At 41.8% G+C, this 22,838-nt stretch overlaps 1 protein-coding gene across 4 annotated transcripts in view; it reads right to left on the reverse strand.

Annotated features, from left to right (window-relative positions):
• Positions 1-12,627, reverse strand: part of Cacul1 (CDK2 associated cullin domain 1) — a 52,327-nt gene extending 39,700 nt beyond the window's left edge. Inside the window, exons 1-2 of one of the 4 annotated variants that reach the window (XM_075974565.1) lie at positions 11,842-12,451; positions 219-257 (exon numbers count right to left, since the gene is read on the reverse strand). In XM_075974565.1, the coding sequence (XP_075830680.1) occupies positions 219-257; positions 11,842-12,223 (421 nt within the window). In that variant the 5' untranslated portion in view covers positions 12,224-12,451. Of the gene's footprint in view, positions 1-218; positions 258-11,841 lie in introns of all 4 variants that reach the window. The other 3 variants (XM_075974567.1, XM_075974566.1, XM_075974568.1) reach the window with 3 other exon arrangements.
• Between the last annotated feature and the right edge of the window lie 10,211 nt (positions 12,628-22,838).

A 22,838-nucleotide genomic window follows, 5' to 3' on the forward strand; every position in this document is an offset into this window, starting at 1 on the left:
AGCAAGGAACCCTTCAGAGACCTGCTAAAGTCTCTTTCAATTTTAAATATGAATAGACAGTAAAGGATGATCAAATTTCAGACATGAACAAAACAAAAAAAGGACAAACTTAAGAACAAAGGTAATTCAAAGGATAGAAGAAATCATTTTTTAAAAGTCTAGAATTACTATTCTCAAAAGGATACAATTAGAGCTGGTAAATGGCTCAAAGTGCTTACCAACAAGCCTAAGGGCCTGAGTCCAATCCTGGAATCTACCTGGTAAAAGGAGAAAAACAATTCCTGTAAGTCGTCCTCTGACCTCCCACATGTTACCATGCTAACACAAACACACACACAGGGAGTGTTATTTAAAAAAATAAGATACAATTAAAAACTGTCTTAGCATAGAAGCAATCCAGGTGCTTCTAAAGTTAAAAATACAGCCAAAATCTAATAGAGAGATAAAGAAATCATCAGGGAACTTTCCCAGACCATTAAGAGAAATAGAAGATAAAACCTAGCTAACTGACAGAAAAACTGGAAATTCTACATGACTACTAATAATTCAAGAGAATGAAAGAGAACAGGAAAAATGTAAAGGCAAACAGATACTGACATATTACAACATAAAGTATCCCATAAGCTCCCTCAAAAATGAAAGTCAAAGTAGCATTTGATATCATTCAATGTAGATAGCAAGCTTGAAGTCAAAGATGGAACACTTTAAAAGTTCTAGGAAAAAATTCAGTCAAGATTTCCTGTGGTACACGCCTTTAATCCCAACACTCAGGAAAACAGAGGCAGGCAGATTTCTATGAGTTTGAGGCCAATCTGGTCTACACAAAGAGTTTCAGAACAGTCAGAGCTACATAGTAAGAGACTTGTTGGGGGATGAGGGCGGGAGGGATTCTCCATCTCAACTATCAATTAGGTAAGTATGAATGCAGCCCCCCCCCCTTTTTTTTAGCTAGGCAAGATCTAACATTCTTATCAGGAACCTACTAGAAGACTTCTTCAAATATGCATACATACCCAGACAGGAATATACCAACGAAAAATGTAGATGCAATCATAGAGGCTGAGGGTGTAACTGAGCAGCAGAGCCCTTGTCTGGCATGTAGGGATCCTAAGTTTGATTTCCACCACCACCAAAACTAAAGAGGGAACGGGGAGAGGAGAAAGGCAGAGAGAGTGGATGTGGCCACTATAATACTTGAGAAGCTGCTGAGTGACAAGTATGCCTTAGCCTTAAGGAACCAAAAGGAAAAAGAGGACTGATAATTTCATAAGCAAAGACCAAGTTAATGGAATGACGCTGTTGACAGGTTTTAAGAATATGTTCAAGCCGCCCATGTTAGCATATGCTTTTAATTCCAGCACTTAAAAGGGAAAGGCAAGCAGCTCTCAGGAACTTCTAGGCCAGCCAGGGCTACAGTGAGAGCCTGTCAAATAAAATAAAATAATAAAATAAAATAGAGTATGTTCAACAAAAGCATGTCAAAGTTCCAGATCAAAGAGAATGTATCTATGTACATTTTTGGTCCTTCAGTGACTATCATGTCTTCTATGAGAGCAGCAAGTGCTCTTAACCACTGAGCCATCTTTACCGCCCCTCCCAATTTGTATTATTTTAATAACAGCAAAGTTTTTTGATGAAACTACTGTTTTAGGAGTTCCAATATTCTAAGGTGGGAGAGATAAAAAAGTTCAGGAGTTCAAACCATTCATCCTCTCTTGCTCAACCCAAAATTCTATAGACTTCAATCCCTAAAGACCTCTAAACATCTGAAAACCCCTACTCCAAAGCTTTAATTGTCCAGGCTCCACCTCTTGTCTACAATTATTACAGCTTCAAAATGGTCATTGTCTCTCTCCACTCACATTAAGACACAACTTAACCAAGGCACATACTCCCTTAACATTGAGTGGAGGAGTCCCTTCCTGTCCAACCACATCTATCTATTCACGTCTAATTGTGCCATTCCATCCTTACACCCTGTGCTCCCAAAATAATCATGGGTCACATCTGAGTTCTCCCTCCCTCTCCTTCCTCCCCATGCTATCAAGTATGTACGCAACACTAGCATCTGGTCATAAAGCACCAGCATTATGTCTGTTCATCATCTCACATTAATTTTGTCTCATTCCATGCGCTCATTATCAGAAGCTGAAACACTACTTTGCATAAAGAAACACTTGCTGAATAAAATACCATTCAGATGTCTAATCACCACATCTGAAACTAGGTAATATAAACCCACAGAGGCTAACAGCCACATGTCACCAACACCAGAATGAGACACGAAACCAGTTTATAGTTCTAAGACACACTACAAAAGGCTAAGAAAAACAAACTTCACAAAGTGCCTAACAACCTACAGTGCAATGTGCATGGTTTAAAGCTCAGGTACTTTACAAAAGAAGTAAACTGTTTTCTTCAGAGATTTGAAACTAAGCTTTATCATACAAATCAAAAGCAGGTTTCTCTTTATCAATGACATTTTATGTGATACCAGTTTGTAAAAATAAAAAGCAACATGGCAAAGGAAGAGCCCCAATAATATCCTGCAGTTCAGCTAATGGATCACATTCATGTAATAATGCTTGCCAAACAAAGCCAGTAAGCTAGAAGGTGACAAGTCACACACCACATTCGGAGTCCATCAACCCATTTGCAAACTGGAAGACAGGCCCTGAAAACCAAAGGACAAATTTAAAATTTAGAAAAATCAGTTAATACTTTTCATCAATTCAAAAGTTAAATTTTACTTAATACTAGAAAAAAAAGTATTTCATTAGGTTCAATATGAAGTATTATAAATTGCCTTCTCACTTAGGGACAAGAATTATTAGTGATGTGGATTGCTAAGTCTCCTCAGATCAAAGATGCCCACGGTTGCCGTCTGACAACTACACACTCTCATATGTGTGCGTGTGCACATGCACCTATACCCACACCATACCACACAGTCTCTTTATACCTGGACACATCAGCATCAGTTACAGGAAGACCCTTCCACTCATTTAGCCATCATTCAGTTATTATTTGTCCCAGCATACCCTAGTTCATCATGCTTCCTAATATATTCCGGAACTACTCTATTTAACATCTATGGAATGTGAGCAGGTGTAGGCATTCTGATAGAGTCTTACTATGGAATTCTACTGCTGCCACAAAACACCATTACCACTGTTAGGATTCAGGCATTATGCTGGCTCCTGTCACCTGGCAGGATGAACCTAGGCAGTACCCTGGTCAGTCCAGGGTCCTATGACTGCTACGTCACTATGTATATACACAGGTGCAAAAGGTCCCTTTAAGAGACCAGCTCTGCCCATTCCTGCTTTCTCTTTCCACCGCTCTTCTGAATAGGTAGGCTAATCCTTGCCTCTTTTTCCTCTTCCTCTTCCTCTCTTACCTCCCCCACTCCCTTTATCTCAATAAAACTCCCACATACATAAGCTCTGCCTGCATGGTGTGTCTGCTCCTCACCTGCTGTGGGCTCTCATGTGCTGTGTGGCCCCTTAGCCAGCCGAGGTCTTTCTTCTGCTGCTTTACAACAACCACAAAGCAAGTAGGGGAGGAAAGTTTAGTCAGCTTAACACTTCGACATTGCTGTTCACCACTGAAATAAGTCAGGACTGGAACTCAAACAAGGCAGGATCCTGGAAGAATGCTCTTTACTGGTTTGCTTCCCTTGGCTTGCTCAGTCTGCTTTCTTATAGAACCTAGGGCTACCAGCCCAGAGATGGCACCACTCACAATGGGCTGGGCCCTCCCCCAGTGATCACTAGAGGAAAAAATGGATCTCCTAGAGGCATTTCCTCAACTGAGGCTCCTTCCCCTCTGATTACTTTAGCTTGTATCATAAAATGTGCCATTACAGATGTGCTACATCACACAGGCTAATCTAAACAGAAAAGCATCTTTAAAAAACTTGTTTTTCTGTCCCCCCTTTGTCTCTACAAAACAAAATAGGATCTAAAGTAAGCTCTTCTCAATAAAATGACATATGAAGGGCTGCAGCAAATCTCAGCCATTTATACTGCTCAGCTGGAACCTCCAGCTCGCTCCTCCTTGATCTGAAAGCCCCATTCCTCTCTCTCCACACCCCACTCTCTCAGAAAATCTCAGGCAGCTATTTCCTCTGCTGAAGTTGCCAGTAGGCCAAGACCCCGACTAAAGCGGTCAGTTTTTAACCATACTTGGGCACAAACTCAGCATATCACCACCCCCTCACTTACAGGGTATATATGCTCCTTGCTTTAGTTCGGTCACGTGACCTCTCTGGCTCCAATCTCTGGGGCCGGAGAACTCACCCAGGAGTTGTTTTGCTCAAATAAACATGTTCTTTTGCTTTTTCAACTCGGCTTGATCTGGCTTTCTGTGTCAGCAGAGAAACCTATTATCACATTACACAGAAAACCTATTAAACATAACATGAGCAAGAAAAAGAGAGATATAAACAAAACAACAAAAACCCTTTGTTATATTATGTAAGCCTCTGAGATTTGGAGGTTATTTTCATAAGAAAACTCATTAATTTTAAATGGAAAGTTAAACAAAAAGTTACACTTTCCAAATTAGGTTCTGCCAAGAGAACACACTTTAGCGCAATCTGGAAGGCCAAATCAAAGCCAAGGGCCTTGCAGTACTGCTGATCTTTCTGTAGACACTAACAAACTCCAAATTCCAGGACTTGATCACTAACCTCGGGATGAGACAGGTTACAAAGCTGGTGTAAAAAGGTGACAAGGACAGCAGACCACTCTCTGGAATGGCCACCGACTTCCATCCTTCCAAACTGCCAAATATTCCTAAAGCACCTGAGTTCCTGTCCTCAATTCCCTCTTGCTGTGGACACCACAGTTCCTGCACTGAACTGTGACTGGTAAATGGTGCTACCCAGAGGAAACTGGCTCAAAGAACCAGCTTTGGTTTCCTCTCACAATTGAGTTTCACAGCAGTAATGTCTTGCTACCATTTTAGAAAAAGCTCTAGCAGCACATGGCATGCAGCCACAAAGAGTTAAATTATCACCTGTGGATATATTTTTAAAAAATTCTATAGAAAGCAATCTGGTGGGCTGCTGAGGTAGTGGGGAACGAGAAATACAAGGACTACGACATCTGATCGGAAGACGGTGGTAGGCTCAAGGAGAATGTCCAGTTTATTTTGTCTTAGAGCATGTACGACCTCTGCAAAACCCATAGCGGATCTCCTAACCATTAGCTTATTTTGTCTCAGAGTATGTGCGACCTCTGCAAAACCCATAACAGATCTCCTAACCATTAGCAGCACTAAGCTGACATACAAAAAAAAAAAAAATTACAGACAGAAAGACATTAATATCATGAAATTACCATATGAATTGAATCCAAAGTCTAAAGGAAAATAAGTACAATACTAGTGATACAGCAGAACCCTGAGTCCCAGAATGAAGCAAACTTGTTGAAAGCCAATCAGTCTGAGAAGTGAGCCCATGATGTCTCCAGGCCTCTAGTTATAATCAGACTTCACAGAAAAGCAAGTGCCAAGAGTAATGAAAAAGAGGTGGGTAACCTTCCATAAAAACTGCAGCACCTGACACTGGCAGAAACCTGGGAATACACTGGGAATGGGCGTGTTACTGAAGACTCCCTCCACTCATCACCACCTAGGATTCGCTCAATTAACAACATCTGGACTTGATGTCAGCGTGCACTCAGTCAGAATTCCCAAGTAAATCTGTATAAGCAGATCAGACACTAAAAATGAAAAGATCAGTGAGCATGCATAGCAATAAAAACTATCTGTGGGCTGACCATAGAGTTCAGCAAATAAACTTGCCCTGCAAGTCTGACACCCTAAATTCAGTCTCCAGAACCCACATAGAAACAGGAGAGAAATAATTCCATAAAGTTATCATCCTCTGGAGCACACACACACTTTTTAGGGAACTATATTTGTATGAAGAACAAAAAAAAAAGGGAAGTGAACAGTGCTTCAGTACAGTACTCATGAGACAGAGCAATCTGTCAGAGGGAACAGGGGATGGGAGTGGGGGAGATAATCTGACAACTCTTAAATCCAGGAAGTTCAGAAAGACCAAGGACAAACACTTTTAGAAAAACTAGAAACATCACAGTCAAGCTGCTGATGTTTAAAAAGATAAAGCAGCGCTAGGGATGTGGTGGTTTAGCTTGTAGTGCTTCAAAAGCCCTGGGTTGGATAATCAGCGGATATAACCTGGGCACAATCCCAGCCCTCCTAGTGTAGAGGCAGGAGTATGAAAAATTCAAGGTCATCCTCAGGTACAAAATCAATATAAAGACGGAGTGGGCCAAAAGAATGGATCAGAGATTAAAAAATATATATTAAAAGTAGCCAGAAAAAAAGGGAAATATAAAGAAAGGAACAAAGACGATTCAGACAATCAAGATAAGAAACAGACACTGGAGGAAGGGGGCTCACAACCTTAGTGGACGGTACTGACACAGTCAATGTTCTTTAAGGCTGTGAGCTCTGGTAGGCTGACAATGGGTGGACAATATGCTTAAAGCCCCAAGAACTGTCCTGGGTGGGTAATGAAAAAACCACACATAAAGTTGGTAAGGGGTGAGGATATGAAAGTGGATGAAAGTAGTTAGGAGGAAGGAGCAGGAGGTGAATGATAAAAATACATTGAATGCATGTATGAAATTCTCAAAGAATAAAAATTGTAGAGAAACAATGAAGGTCGAGAGAAAATAGAAAGACAGCTTTTAAAATAATAATGGGAGGAAAGGGGTTATAATATAAAATTCTATAGCCAGTAAAAAGTACTCTTAGAAAACAAAGACTTCTACAGACAAGCAAAGGCTGACTAAATCCAAGGTCAACAGAACCAAATCTAAAAAAACATTAACAAGCCAGTCGGTGGTTAATCCCAGCACTTAGGAGGCAAAGGTAGGAGAATCTCTTGAGTTCAAGGCTAGCCTGATCCACACAAAGCGAGTTCCAGGGTGTCCAGGACTACACAGAGAAACCCTACTTCAAAAAACAAAACAAAGCAATAATAATAATAATAACAACAACGAAATAAAAAAAGGAAAAGTTTTTATGGAAGTCCAGAACTAAAGAAGAGAAACACAATAATATAAAAGATTTCTTTCCCAGTTGTCTTAATCTTTGTTCTACTGCTGTGAAGTGACACCATGATCCAGCAATCCTTATAAAGGAAAGCATTTAATGGGGGGCTTGCTTACAGTTTCAGGGGCTTAGCCCATTGTCACCATGGTGGAGAGCATGGATGCAGGTACGGCATTGGATTGAAACTACTTGAACTAGTTGAAAGCTACATCCTGATCTACCAGCAGAGACAAAGGCTTGTCTGGCCTAGGCTTTTGCCACTGACACAATCCTAACAAGGCCACACTTACTCTAACACATGTGAGGTAGTCTATGAAAAGACTATGCTTTACTCAAGTTAGATTTTCACAGTGCAACTCTTAGAATGATCACTAAAGAACAAAAAAGGTCAGTGATAAGCCAAACTGAAGACAAATTTCATCAAAACTGAGCAAAACACTTAGATATGCCTTTCCTAAGACTGGAGAATCAGCAAGCAATTCAAGGTCATCCTCAGCTAGAAGATTAAGTTTAAGGCAAGCCACGAAAACAAACAAACAAAAACCACAATGTATACACACACACACACACACACACACACACACACACACACAATCAAATGATTAAAAACAAGTAAAAGAAAGAAAATAGACAATGGACTTCAACCTTACAGTAAATGTGAATAGCCTTCTTCAACAAGGTTTAGAGGCTGGAGGTCCATGCCTTTAATCTCAAAGGCACAGGCAGATCTTTGAGTTCAAGGTCTACAAATTTCAGGACAGTCAGAGTTACAAACAAAAAATGTCTCAAAAAAACCAGAAGGAAATAAAAGTATGAAAACAGAAGGGGGAGAGGAGGGGGAGGGAAGGGAAAGGGAAAAAGAAAGGAAGGAAACACAGGCGGACAGAGGTTGCCACAAATAAATCTTTACATCGGCCTAACTAGTATAAGAGGCCACGCCCAAGTGGGCGGGTAACTTAAAAGCTACTGGCTGTAGGAATTCCTACAGCACATGTTGTACACAAAAAAATGCACTTTAATTTAAAAACAAATGAACTGGAAAAGACACAGCATACAATGAACCTGAACATCTCAGATATCAGACACTACAGGGATAAAGACAGGCATTCATTCCATCATGATGAAACACCCATGGTCCAGGACACAGCAGTCCTGAAAATGATATACCATAAGGGGATTAATGGACAGAACTGAAATCTATACATATACAGTCAGTTACTTTCTTACAAAACTGCCAAAAACAGCAGGGGTAATTTTTCAACAAATATTGCTGACAGAACTGGACATATATATGGGGAAAAATGTCAATCTCACACTGCACATACATATCAACTCCTAATTCAGACCACAGATTAGAAATTAAACCCACAAAACTTCTAGGAGAAACTCTTCCTGACTCTGGATTACATAAATATTCTTAGGATACAAAAAAAAAAAAAAATTAGGCCATAGAAGAGAACACTGATAAAAAAAATCAGTTAACATCAAAACTAAAACTACTACTCTTCAGAAAACACTAAAAGAAACGCGTAGGGGAGAGGGCATTCAGAGTGCAGGTTATCTGACAAACATGCACTCAAAGTTCACAAGAGTGTCTTTAAACACAACAAAACAAACAACCCAAGAAATGAGCAGCAGATCTGAACAGTCTCACACAACTGTAAGAAAGACCAGAAATCACTGGAAAGCGCCAAACCGTGTAAATAAGGGACACAGCAAGCCTACTACTGTCTACTCTGTCAGGACAAACTTTATGACTGACAAGACAACATGGAGACCAGCCAGTGCTGTCCAGAAGCACCAGAGAAACAAAAATCTGGTTTAGGTTACTGAGTTTGTCAAACAAATCAAACATAATGTTGGTGATATTTAAATTGAATTTCTAGATTAAAATGGAGACAAAAGGGAATTCTTAAAATAATTTGATCCAAGAGCATGGAAATTTGAGCCGTTTAACTAGAGTCCACCTTAGTTCCTTAGTAAAGTTTCCCTGTCTTTCCTTAAAAGTCTGTGTATTCTTGCATTATTTTAAATATAGACACCATAATTTTGTGACTGTTACATAGGCATCCATTTTTGGTATATTGCTACTAGTATAAATACTAACTTTTCCAGGCTGGTCTTCAACTGAGTTTCTCAAGGTTTCAAAGCTATTACTGCCAAGTTCTAAAGGGTTTGTTTTTGTTTTGTGAGACAGGGTCTCACACTATATCACCTTGGCTGACCTGGAATTCATAAGATTCCCATGAGAAGGTTTAAAGGTGTGAGCCATCAGGCCAGCAACCAGGATTTTTCTTAACATATTAAACAGTAATAGAAATAAGGGGTATCTATGACTGGTTACCATCTTATAACGAATATATTGAAAATTTCTCCATTATTCTATTAGCTACAGGTCTGGTAATGACTTTTATATAGTTATCCTGCACTCTTTGCCTTACTAAATTTTTATCATTAAAAAAAAAAACTGGTACTGGCCGGCTGACATAAAAAAATGATCAAATCATGTGTTTTTAATCTGCTGAAATAAATTACACTAATATATCGACACTGGAAAAAAACTGGAACAAACTGTGAATCATGATTCTTTTGACATGGCTAGGTCTGACAAGCTAATGGGATATAGGATTTCATTTCTACACTAATAGGTGAACCACACCTATATATAATCTTTTCTAGTTTTAGAATCAAGATTCCACTATCCCCATAAAATGGCCTTGGGAGTTTTGGCTTTGCCTTGCTTTTGTGCCCTATGTTCCAGAACTTATAAAAAGGAAAGGTTATTGAGTACTGAACCAAGAGACTTGGAAGGGAAAGCCCTCATCACTACTACTAAAAGTCTAAGCATAGTCCACATTTTCTACTGATAACTGTTTCGAGTTAATAGTTCCCTAACAATCATAGATTTCTTCATCTACCTTCTCAAATTTATTGCCATATATTAGCTTTTTAAAAATTTAATGTTCTATTTTAATTTTTTCATTTATTTGCAAATTTTGCCCTGGACCAATCTTTAACAGGCCTGCATAGCTTACTAACCTTTTTGTTTTCTAACAAGATCTCATATTTCACAAGCTGGCCTTGAACAGCATACACAGCCGAGGAAAATGAAATTCTTGATCCTCATGGCTCTACCTCCAAAATGCTGGGATTGTAATTGTTAGTCACCATGTTAAGTTTTATAAGGCACTGGAATCAAACTCAGGGCTTCCAGGACGCTAGGCAAGCACTCATCAACCCAGCTGCATCCCCAACACCCCAAATTTATTCATCTTTTCAAGGGATAATCTTTTGGTTTGGCAAGTTCTTTTGCTCTCAGCTTGGCTGATGACTTCTGTTCTTTATGTTCATTTCTTAACCCATCAAAGAAAGTTTACTTAACCATTAACACAAACTTCTTCAGCATTTAAGGTAAACCACACCGCCACTATAAGGTCTATTTTCACAACGCAACCTTCAACAAATAAAAACTATATTAGCCGGGCGATGGTGGCGCACGCCTTTAATCCCAGCACTCGGGAGGCAGAGGCAGGCGGATCTCTGTGAGTTCGAGGCCAGCCTGGTCTACAAGAGCTAGTTCCAGGACAGGCTCCAAAGCCACAGAGAAACCCTGTCTCGAAAAACAAAAAAAAAAAAAAAAAAAAAAAAAAAAAAAAAAAACTATATTAAATAAATGATAGTTCCGTCTATGCATAACAGGGAACAAAGCTTCCTATCCACACCTACACACATGCCTTTGCCTAAAGCAGTTATCTTGAAGGCATGTAAGGTGGTGTGCTATTTCCATAAAAAAAATTTTTTTCTAAGGTTGTGACTACACATAAGCATCAGGACAAATAATTTTCTCTTCATAATTAGGTGGGCAATTACTGTTATAGCTTAATAAAATTGATAACTATAAATAAAATCTCCAGTTGCATTACCAGATGTCATTTTAAACTTGCAGTTAACAAGGCCCTGGCTACCACTAGTGGTCACGTTCCTTTTACCACACCATCTCCCGGGGTTAAAACAACACTTTCTGGTTCTTTCCCTAGCTGTGGAAGCGCACCACCAGACTGTAAATGTTTTCGAATTACTTTTTGTCTTCCGCCTGCAACTGAATGTTAAGGCAGAGCGCTAAAAAGCTCAACAAGCGGCAGGGCCCTAGGTATGGTCACTTGAAAGGCTTCTCTGAAACGTAATTTTTATACATCAGCTTCAAAACAGTGGCAGCAGTTCCCGCTGCATAAAGAAACAACTCAGAGTTTCGTGAGAGGATGCAAAAAATGCACAGAGCAGAGAACAAAGTACTAACCTAAAAAGACAACGTTCCGATTCCTGATTTGCTTAAAGTACAGCGGCTAAGTATACAAGAACACAGGCTGTCAAATGTCTTTGCTTTCTGGTTACCAAAAAGAATTCTTGCTAACGAAATTCAAAACCGCCTTATTCTTCCCCCCTCCTCGCCTTGTAAGGTGAAACTTTGAAGGGGACGCGTGAGAAAAAGAGCTTACTAATGTTGAGAGATGATCAGGCGTAATAAAGATCTTGTCTGAAGCATAATCTGGGGCTGCGGGCGAAGGTAAACGAGCAGCCCGGGCTGGTCGGCCAGACACCGGCTGCAGACACCGAACGAGGGTGGGAGGTAAGAGGGGAGAGAGAGACCTAGGCCTGGAACAAAGGAAGTGGAGCTGCTCCCAGGGCGGGGGGATTCGGCGAGCCCAAGTGGAGGAGCAGCCGAGGCTACGGGGAAAAGGCCAGACTCACGGAACTTGGAAGTGGAGGTGTTGATGTTGATGGTGGAGCTGGGGGTGGGGGCGGAGGCCGCCTTGGTCACCGCGGCAGCAGTGTCGCAGCTCTTCAACATCATGATCACCCCGTTGGGCTCCGGCAAGGGCGGAGGCCCCAGCGGGAGCCCCTCCTTAGGGTCCTTCCCGTCCACGGAACCCACGGGCATAGCCAGCAGCTGCCCCCCCGGGGCTTCTCGGCCGGGATCCTGGATGGACGACGAGGGCGGTAGCGGTAGCGGTGGCGGTGGCGGTGGCGGCTGCCGGAAGTTGTCCGCGGCGGCCTCCCAGTTGTTGTGGTTCTGGTCGTCCATCATCGCCTCATAGCTGAGCATCTCCTCCTCCTCCATGCTCTCCTCCATCCTGCCGGGCCTCCCGGCGGCCTCCCAAGCACCTGCCTCCCCGAGGCCCGGGAGCACAGCAGCCGCCTCGAGTTCACATCGCCCGGAGCCCTCGCGGGCGCGGCGGACAGGCCAGGAGCGCGCGCCCGAGTGCTTTCGCCCTCGCTCAGGACTCCGCTCAAGGAACCGCTAACTGCGGTGGGCACTCCCGGGCTCGGCTTCTCACAGAGACGGCCGCAAAGCGGCGACGTCCGTCACGACATTTTACAGCAGCTTCCGCAGGAGCCTGGGAAGAGCTCTGGGGGGGGGGGGGAGCGGCCAGGAAGACACGTGGTGCGAGGGACCGGCCCAGGAAAAGCTGGGCGGAAAGGGGGCGGGAGCTATGGGTCCCACTCCGCGCGCGAGGGACCCAGCTGCCACCTCCCGGGCTCTGCCTAGGCCAGGTGGCTAGACCAGCATCCGCCGGCCCCGCCCCCGCTTGCATTACGTCATAGAGGACTGGTCTACACACGCCCGCGTTCTCTGATTTGGTACCCGAACCCTGCGGGCAGTGGTTATGTGCATCAGCCTTTTTTTGTTGTTGTTTTTTAAAGAAAAAAAAAAAGTCCCACTCTGTAGCCCAATCTGGCCTCCAACAATTGGCATTCATTCTTCCTCAGCCTCCCGAGTGTCCCATCACGATCTGTGCTGGCTAATCTTTTATAGGGGGGTTCCCTAACCACCACCGACACGTGCTTTTTGCCACCTAGGTCTTGGCCTCCCAGTCTCAGCTTTTGCTTGGAGACAGAAGTACAGGGTCGCAGCAGGCCCTGGGTACAGACTCTAAATGATCCGGGTAGGCTGCTGGTATGTGCATTTCTTAGCCCTTGGTGCACAAAACTGAGACATACAGAATACTGCTTCAAGAATTGCACAATATACATTCCTTCCAAGAATATGTGAAACATTTACTAAAGATAAATATACTGGGTCCCGAAGCAAGTGTCTCTGCGTGTCTGAGGACTGACATCACGGCAACCACATTCTCTGCCCACTGTGCAGTTAGAAACCATTAACTGAATAATAGCAAGTCCCTGTTATTTCCTTGATTAACTTGTGGGTCTGAAAGTCAGAATACTAGAAAACCTTAGAACTGACAAGAACGGTACAAGCATAGTAAACGTTTCTAGGAAGGCCCTGTTCAAGGAGGTTTCCCCAGCACACTAGTAAATACTGAACTCTCCATGTGTATTTTAAGATACTCAAAATAAATGCTTTCACTGATTAAACATCATTATGGAAAAAACTAAAAACAGGCTGGGCCAAAGAAATCATTGACAGGGTTTATAGGTGGTCATGGGTAAGAAACGTTAAAGGGAAATCGAATGGGCCAGTAATAACTGGTTGACTCTTAGAAGTTTAAAGTATATCATGCTTTAGTAGTTATTAACGTAAAACCGCTGCCGGTTTGTTCAGTATGTAGAGACAGATATAACAATATCGGGAACACTGATCCAACAGTGGGCCCAGATTAATAATTATATACCCTTCCATAGTTCCAGATGTTAACCTCTTTGTGTACCTGCAAAATATACATGTAAGTTTATATACTTAAAGAGAAAACTAATTTAAAACATAAAAGATATCCATAGAAGTATATCTTGAGGGGAAAAAGGACTATGGATGCTTCAATCTTCTATGTATCTTTTATTTTTTTTCTTTTTCCTCTACAACAAGCACTGTTGGGAACACAGAGGTCCTCACGTCCACAGAGAACCAGGGAAACCAGGAATGTTTATCACACAGGGCTGTCTCCTCTAGGGAGGGAATAAAATACCGACATTCCGCACAGAAAGCTGGGACTGCAATACTGTTAACGACCTGGTGATCCCAAACTTTCCCTCCCTAGACCTTTATTTTAGCTCCCAGTTAACAGTGCCCATCCTTAGGAGGGATGTCACATGTACTTTATAGACTGCTGACCTCGACCACACCAGATCTTAGACCTTAAGCTACAGAATCCATCTTCCTTTGCAAAGGAGTTTCTCTGCAGTCATGGCTTAAGTTTTATTGTGCACCTGGAAATGGGGTGATTGCCTGGAAACCTTTCTTCCAAATTCTGTGTTTAAATATGTTTACAGTAAACTTCCTGGCCTCAGACAATAAGTGAAGCATGATTAATAAAATCTCAGAGACAGGTGTTGAACCTGAAGGTCAGAAAAGCAAAACAATTTAGCCACTGGCTTTTACCTCTGCCTCAGTCTGAAATGGCGATCCTGCCTCCAGGAATCTCAGAATGAGACTGTGATTGAGAGTTGTCTTCTCCCATTTTATAATCCTCTCTAGTTTTGGGATTAAGGGCGTGCACCACTACCATCTGGTTTCTGTAGGCCCATATTTCTTTTTGGTATGGCAACCAGGCTCTAAAGCCATAGTCAGTATCTGAGGATGGCCACATAGCCTTCCAGACAGGCTGTCACTGCCCTAACAAAGGGTCAGTATGTTGTTTTGCTCCTTTCTTTGTAATTTGGAGGGTGCCTGAGAGAAATGCTAATTCAGCCTACATGACAGGTAGCACACAGGTAGTTGTGGAAATGACTAAAAGCCATTCACCTGGTTACCTAGGAGACAGAATGCTAATGTATTAAGTTTTGGTATAAAGACTGGAGAATAAACAGAGGAATTCTTCAGGACGTGAACTCGGGATTTCATGAGGGATCTCTGAGAATCTCCCTCCCGATGAAGCCACGTGAGTTGTCTTTATTCCCACATCTTCACGCCAGTCCAGAGAGAGATAGTTTATGTTGGGGCCTGGTCGAGAGAAATAATTTATGGTCTGGGCTAGCACCGGACCCTGACAGGTTTCTATAGCAAACTAGTGTGGCTACTGAGAGTAAATGTGTGTCTCATCATTGCTGCCTGACCTGTGAGGCTGGCAAGTGTGGCTGTTTTACTTTTCTGATCTTCAGGCAAGCTTTATTTTTTAAAATACAAATGACTTGCCACTACATTCCCCCTTTTTGTCTAAAATAAAAGATAAGGCTATAACTAATATAAGAAAAACTATATACAATAAACACAATAACTATATACAATATATACAGGCAATAAATATATCAACAATGTCTAGTCCATTACATTTGACAAATTGAGAGAAAATACTCCATATCTGTCCTACCTTGATGAGTTCAAAGTCTTGTACCTAATTTACTTCTATTATAACTTGCTTTCTGCATCAGACAAACAAAGAAAACTATAACTATCTAGTCTCCAAATCCCTCAGAGACCCAAGAAGGAAATAATATTAACTTAGTAAGCAGGAAGTACAAGCAAGTGACTTCTAAAAAAAAATGAGTAATGACAGAAACAGCTGGCTGCCTGGACAGTTGCCCAAAGTTCCTCTGCAACATTGGGGCATCCATCTTTGTTTTACAGGTCTAGCATATCCAACAGACTTTTCTGTGAAGCAGGATGTTCTGAATGGCTGTGAGATGGCTCAGAGGTTAAGAGCACTGGCTATTCTTCCAGAGGTCCTGAATTCAAATCCCAGCAAGGACATGGTGGCTCACAACCATCCAGAATGAGATCTGGTGCCCTCTTCTGGCCTGTAGGGACACATGCAGACAAAACACTGTATACATAATAAATCTTTTAAACAAACAAACAAAAGCCATGGCTGGCTGCTTTGCTTTTCTGGTCTTTAGGTTGAACCCTAATATCTATCTCTGTTTTTATTAATCATGCTTCACTATAAGTTTGATCCAGACCTACTAAGTTAGGCTGAACCTAGTTTTCATTCTTACCTGTTCGTGGTTCATTTTCCTGCCTGCCATGACATTTACAAGGACCCCCACAAAACACTTATTATTTTTTATAGACAGAAAAATATTTCAAAACTTAATGAATAACAAAAACATTAAAAACTATAAATTAGGATAAGTTAAAAATGTTTGTACTGCCTTTTAAAAAAGGAAATTTAGACCCTCTGTTTCTCTCCCCCCTCCCTTCCCTGGTGGCAGAGAGCCTCCCTGCTCTGCCTGCTTGGGCGCTGGGTCCTAACCCCAAGCGTAGGGTAAAGGGGAGCTCGGGGGCTTCTTTGTCCCCATAGCCCGCCTGCAGCAAGCAGGGTGGGCCCTATGTCTGCGGGCGAACCAAGCAGCACGGAGTTTCATCAGGGCACCTAGTGAGACATCATTGTGGTGAGCTAGTGCTGCGGCACCCGGGAACAGCCCGCCTACACTTCCTGATCAACGTACAGGGCTACACTGCCCGGTACCTCCTCTCTCTTCCTATCCCATCCAGCTTACATCCAGATCCCCCCACCCTCTGTTTCTCTCCCCCCTCCCTTCCCTGGTGGCAGAGAGCCTCCCTGCTCTGCCTGCTTGGGCGTTGGGTCCTAACCCCAAGCGTAGGGTAAAGGGGAGCTCGGGGGCTTCTTTGTCCCCATAGCCCGCCTGCAGCAAGCAGGGTGGGCCCTTTGTCTGCGAGCGAACCAAGCAGCACGGAGTTTCGATCAGGGCACCTAGTGAGACATCATTGTGGTGAGTGAGTGCTGCGGCACCCGGGAACAGCCCGCCTACACTTCCTGATCAACCTATAGGGCTACACTGCCCGGTACCTCCTCTCTCTTCCTATCCCATCCAGCTTACATCCAGATCCCCCTACCCCCTGTCTCCCTCCATCCCTCCCTTCTTGGAGCAGAGTGCCTCCCTGTTCAGCCTGCCTGGGCGCTGGGACTGAACCCGAAGGTGAGTGCAAAGGGGAAGGTGGTAGCTCCTTTGTCTCCATAACCTGCCTGCAGCAAGCAGGGTGGGCCTTTGTTTGCAAGCTAACCAAGCAGCAAGGAGATCGGAACTGGACTCCAGGAGAAACATCACGGGGGAGTGACATCACTTGGAAGGTACATCAGTTGGCAAGAAGACCTGATCCTGTAAAAGAAGATCCATAGGAGAATATTGGAAGGAAGAGATGGGGAGACGCCAATGCAAGAATTCACCCAACAATCTGAAGAACAACACGAAAACACCAGAAGCCAGCGACCTCACAAGAGGAGGACATGAACACCTTAATCATGAAGAAGGAGAAAAAACTGACTTCATGACAGTGATTGACACCCTTAAACAGCATATAAAAAACGCCCTTATAGAAATGGATGAGAAGTATAACAGAAAGTTCGAGGAATTGAGTAAATCAGTGAATGATACCCTAGGAAAGCAAGGAAAAACAATCAAGCAGATAATGGAAACAGTTCATGATTTGAAAAATGAAATGGAGGCAAAGAAGAAAACACAAACAGAGGGCCGGCTGGACATGGAAAATCTAGGTAAACGAATAGAGACTACAGAAACAAGCATAACCAGCAGAATACAAGAGATAGAAGAAAGAATCTCAGAGTCTGAGGATAACATAGAGAAAATAAACGCACTGATCAAAGAAAACAGCAAGTCCAACAAACTCTCATCACAAAACATTCAGGAAATATGGGACACAATAAAAAGACCAAACCTAAGAATAATTGGAGTAGAAGAAGGAGAAGAAGTGCAGCTCAACGGTCCAGAAAATATACTTAACAAAATTATAGAAGAAAACTTTCCCAACCTGAAGAAGGATGTACCTATGAAGGTTCAAGAGGCATACAGAACCCCAAATAGGCTGGATCAAAAAAAAACATCCCCTCGCCATATAATAATCAAAACACAAAATATACAGAATAAAGAAAGAATATTAAGAGCCGCAAAGGAAAAAGGCCAACTTACTTATAAAGGTAAACCTATCAGACTTACACCTGACTTCTCTATGGAAACCATGAAAGCCAGAAGGTCCTGGATAGATGTACTGCAAAAACTAAGAGACCATGCATGCAAGCCCAGACTACTATATCCAGCCAAGCTTTCGTTCACCATAAATGGAGAAAACAAAATTTTCCAGGATAAAAACAAATTTAAGCAATACGTAGCCACAAATCCAGCCTTACAGAAAATAATAGAAGGAAAATCACTAACCAAGGAGTCCAACAAAGACCTCAATAACTCAGACATCTAGAGACCCTTCACCAGCGCAACTCAAAGAAGGGAAACACACAAACCCTACTACTTAAAAAGTGACCGGAGTTAACAACCACTGGTCATTAATATCACTTAATGTCAATGGACTCAACTCACCTATAAAAAGGCACAGGCTAAGAGACTGGATACGAAAACAGGATCCAACATTCTGCTGTCTACAAGAAACACACCTCAACCACAAAGACAGGCACCTACTCAGAGTAAAGGGCTGGGAAAAGGCTTATCAAGCAAATGGACCTAAGAAACAAGCAGGTGTGGCCATACTAATTTCTAACAAAGTTGACTTCAAACTTAAATCAATCAAAAGAGATGGAGAGGGACATTTTATACTCATAACAGGAAAAATTCATCAGGAAGAAATCTCAATCCTGAATATCTATGCCCCTAATATAAAAGCACCCACGTATGTAAAAGAAACATTGCTAAAATTCAAGGCAGCCATCAAACCGCACACACTAATAGTAGGAGACTTCAACACTCCTCTTTCACCAATGGACAGGTCAATCAGACAGAAACCTAACAGAGAAATTAGAGAATTAATGGAGGTAATGAAGCAAATGGACTTAACAGACATCTATAGAATATTCCACCCAAATAGGAAAGAATATACCTTTTTCTCTGCAGCTCATGGAACCTTCTCGAAAATTGACCACATACTTGGTAACAAAGCTAACTTACACAGCTACAAAAAAATATTACTAACCACCTGTGTCTTATCAGACCACCATGGATTAAAGTTAGAATTCAACAACAATGCTACCCCCAGAAAGCCTACAAACTCATGGAAACTGAACAGTCAACTACTGAACCATACCTGGATTAAGGAGGAAATAAAGAAAGAAATTAAAGTCTTCCTTGAATTCAATGAAAATAAAGAAACAACATACTCGAACTTATGGGACACTATGAAAGCAGTCCTGAGAGGAAAGTTCATAGCACTAAGTGCCCACTTAAAGAAAACAGAGAAAGCACATATTGGAGACTTAACAGCCCACCTGAAAGCTCTAGAAAAAAAAGAAGCAGACTCACCTAGGAGGAGTAGAAGACTGGAAATAATCAAACTGAGGGCTGAAATCAACAAAATAGAAACACAAAAAACAATCCAAAGAATCAATGAATCAAGAAGCTGGTTCCTGGAAAAAATCAACAAGATTGACAAACCCCTATCCAAACTAATCAAACGGCAGAGAGAAAATTTGCAAATTAATAAGATCAGAAATGAAAAGGGGGACATAACCACAAACACAGAGGAAATTCAGAGAGTCATTAGATCTTACTACAAAAGCTTATATGCCACTAAACTGGAAAATGTAAAAGAAATGGACACTTTCTTAGATAAATACGATTTACCAAAATTAAATCAGGACCAGGTGAACAAGCTAAACAGACCTGTCAGTCGCGAAGAACTAGAAGCTGTTATCAAAAACCTCCCTACCAAAAAAAGCCCAGGGCCAGATGGTTTCAATGCGGAATTCTACCAGAACTTCCAAGAAGACCTAATACCTATACTCCTCAATGTATTCCACAATATAGAAACAGAAGGGTCATTACCAAATTCCTTTTATGAAGCTACAGTTACTCTGATACCAAAACCACACAAAGACTCAACCAGGAAAGAGAATTACAGGCCGATCTCACTCATGAATATCGACGCAAAAATCCTCAACAAAATACTGGCAAACCGAATCCAAGAACACATCCGAAAAATTATCCATTATGATCAAGTAGGCTTCATTCCTGAGATGCAGGGCTGGTTCAACATACAAAAATCTATCAATGTAATCCATCATATAAATAAACTGAAAGAAAAAAACCATATGATCATTTCATTAGATGCTGAAAAAGCATTTGACAAAATTCAACATCCATTTATGTTAAAAGTCTTGGAGAGATTAGGGATACAAGGGTCATACCTAAATATAATAAAAGCTATATACAGCAAGCCGACAGCTAACATCAAATTAAATGGAGAGAAACTCAAAGCCATCCCGCTTAACTCAGGAACACGACAAGGCTGCCCACTTTCGCCATACCTCTTCAATATAGTGCTGGAAGTTCTAGCAATAGCAATAAGACAGCATAATGGGATCAAGGGGATTCGAATTGGAAATTTACGTTAAACCCATGGTTCATTTCTGATCTAAGCATTTGCTTTAACAATTTAATCACAATTCCATTTGTTCTGATGTCAGAAAAATTGTTTCTCTTTTTTGGAACTAGTGAAAATCATCCAAAGAACCAGCATCCCTAAATAAGATCCCTAATGTGTCATTACTCTAAATTAAACACCAGTTAGTGCATGTCTTGATCTGAAAATAATTATCAATTCACTTATGGCAAGAAAATTAACTCTTGTAACATAAATACATCATGTATGACTTTTGCTTATTTACCTGGCCTATCAAAAGACATTCAGATGTGCTCTATGAGTTGCAAGCAGTCATATGTAAATGGACATTACCTGTCCTGATCACCTAGTCCCAATAACCAACTCAGAGACTAAATGTGAATTATAAATGTTCAGGCAATAGCCCAGGCTTGTCACTAGCTAACGCTTATATTTAAGCTAACTCATTTCTATTAATCTATTTATTGTCACGTGACTCATGGCTTTACCTGTCCTTTGGGTCACTGGCATCTCTCCTGACTCTGCCCTCCTTTTCCCCATCATTCTACTTGGCTTTCCTACCTAACTTCCTGCCCAGCTAATCAGCCTGCCAGGTTTTTATTAACCAATGAGAGTAGTACATATTCATAGTGTATAAAAAGATTGTTCTACAGCAGCCACATACCTTACCATATATTTTACACATATTTTTATTTTATCATAAAAATATTGATCAAGGGAGGAAAATGAAACCTGTGTTATATAACATTTTGTTGACTGGATGTTTAACATCCAAACCTTTAGCCATACAGATGAGCCTCCATGGTAACTGTCTCTGCAATTATTTACCAATGGGCCTGGAAGAGACCAGAGAAAGAGAAGGGCTATGTATGTGAGTGCTGGAGCTTCCCTCATGAGAATGATAAGAGCTGGCACAAAGATAAGGTAACCCAGGAAAAAAGATGAGAAGGGGACTATGACCTCAAGACCAGGACATGGACATTTTGAAAAGGTCAGGGAGGGCATTGTAGTATGTTTAATAAAAACTCAGAGACAGAAATTGGGGTTCAACCTGAAGGTTAGAAAAACAAAGCAGCCAGCCACTGGCTCTTACCTCTACCTCTGTCTGAAATAGTGATCCTGCCTCCAGGAAGCCTCAGTATGAGAGCGTGTATGAAACCTGTCTCCTCCCATTTTATATTCCTCTCTAGCGCTGGGATTAAAGGCATGCCCCACTACCATCCTTTTTGTATGGCAAACTAGTGTGGCTACTGGAATTAAAGGTATGTGTCAACACTGTCTGGTCTTTAAGGCTGATAATTGCAGCTGTTTTACTCTCTGAACTTCAGACAAGCTTTATTTATTTATTTATTTATGATATTTGTAATGAAATATCACTACAGGACATGGCTGTAAGACCTGAAGATGTCACTCCTGAGGAAGTAGGATGGCACAACCTTGTAGTTTAACTTTAGGAAAGAAACAGAAAGGAGCAGAAAGGAGGCCACCATCAGACCTTCCCTGTTGGGAGAATATAGTTTGCCTTCAGAAGGTAACAAGGGAGGGAATACTCAAAGGATTGCTAAATTCAAGGTAAGACAAGGGAATTGAACAACAACAAAAAAAATCCATTAAAATGGGTGGGAGGGCTGCGGAGATGTATCATCAGTTAAGAATTGTTACTCTTCCAGCCCATATCTGTAACTCTGGCTCCAGGGTATCTGACACTCTCTTCTAGCCTCTGCAGGAATTGCACATGCATGGTGTATGATTATACATTCAGCCTAATACCCATCCACATAAAATAAAATAAAGTAATATTTTTTAAAAAATACAAAAGGGTGACCTTGGAGCAAGAGTTCTAGAAGTTACAATGAAGGGAATGGAGCATGCAAGAGAAAAGAAATAAAAAACTTGCCTCAGAGGATTACAGGAAAGTTTAGAGATGAGAAATGAGAAGTGTTTTCAGGGTAATTGAAATTCTGGTGATGAAATGTCAGAGTAATAGGGCATGCCTAATCCCAGTGGCATTTCAGTGGGAAAGGGACCCAGACCAAATGCAGCTCAGCTGTGGCCTGCAAGGTCTGGTCTGATGGAACTGAAAAGCAAAACTGGTCTTCTACCATCAGCCAGCACAGCAGATGTCAGTGTCTGTGATTGGCACCACTGAGCCCAAGACACCCGACTCTTCGTGGCCAGTGAATTCAGGCAATCCTCACCAGCATCCCAGGAGTTTGGACCAAAATGCTTCATGAGCTTATCTCCAGCATCCCCCAGAGATTAACACTAGGCAGAGGCCATGGTTCCCTTTATAGACATGCTGATTATCTGGGAAGAGTTGTTTCTGTCTTGTTATACGGGAGAAGAGGCCCATACAAATGAATCCCAGTTTCTATTATTTCGGACAGTCAGGGCATCACTACCTGAAACTGCCTCCTGTACTCTAACCCCAGACACCTCTAACTTTGGTGCAGAACTGGCCCTG

Source organism: Microtus pennsylvanicus, chromosome 5, assembly GCF_037038515.1.
Source record: "Microtus pennsylvanicus isolate mMicPen1 chromosome 5, mMicPen1.hap1, whole genome shotgun sequence".
In the NCBI taxonomy this organism is placed as follows: Eukaryota; Metazoa; Chordata; class Mammalia; order Rodentia; family Cricetidae; genus Microtus; species Microtus pennsylvanicus.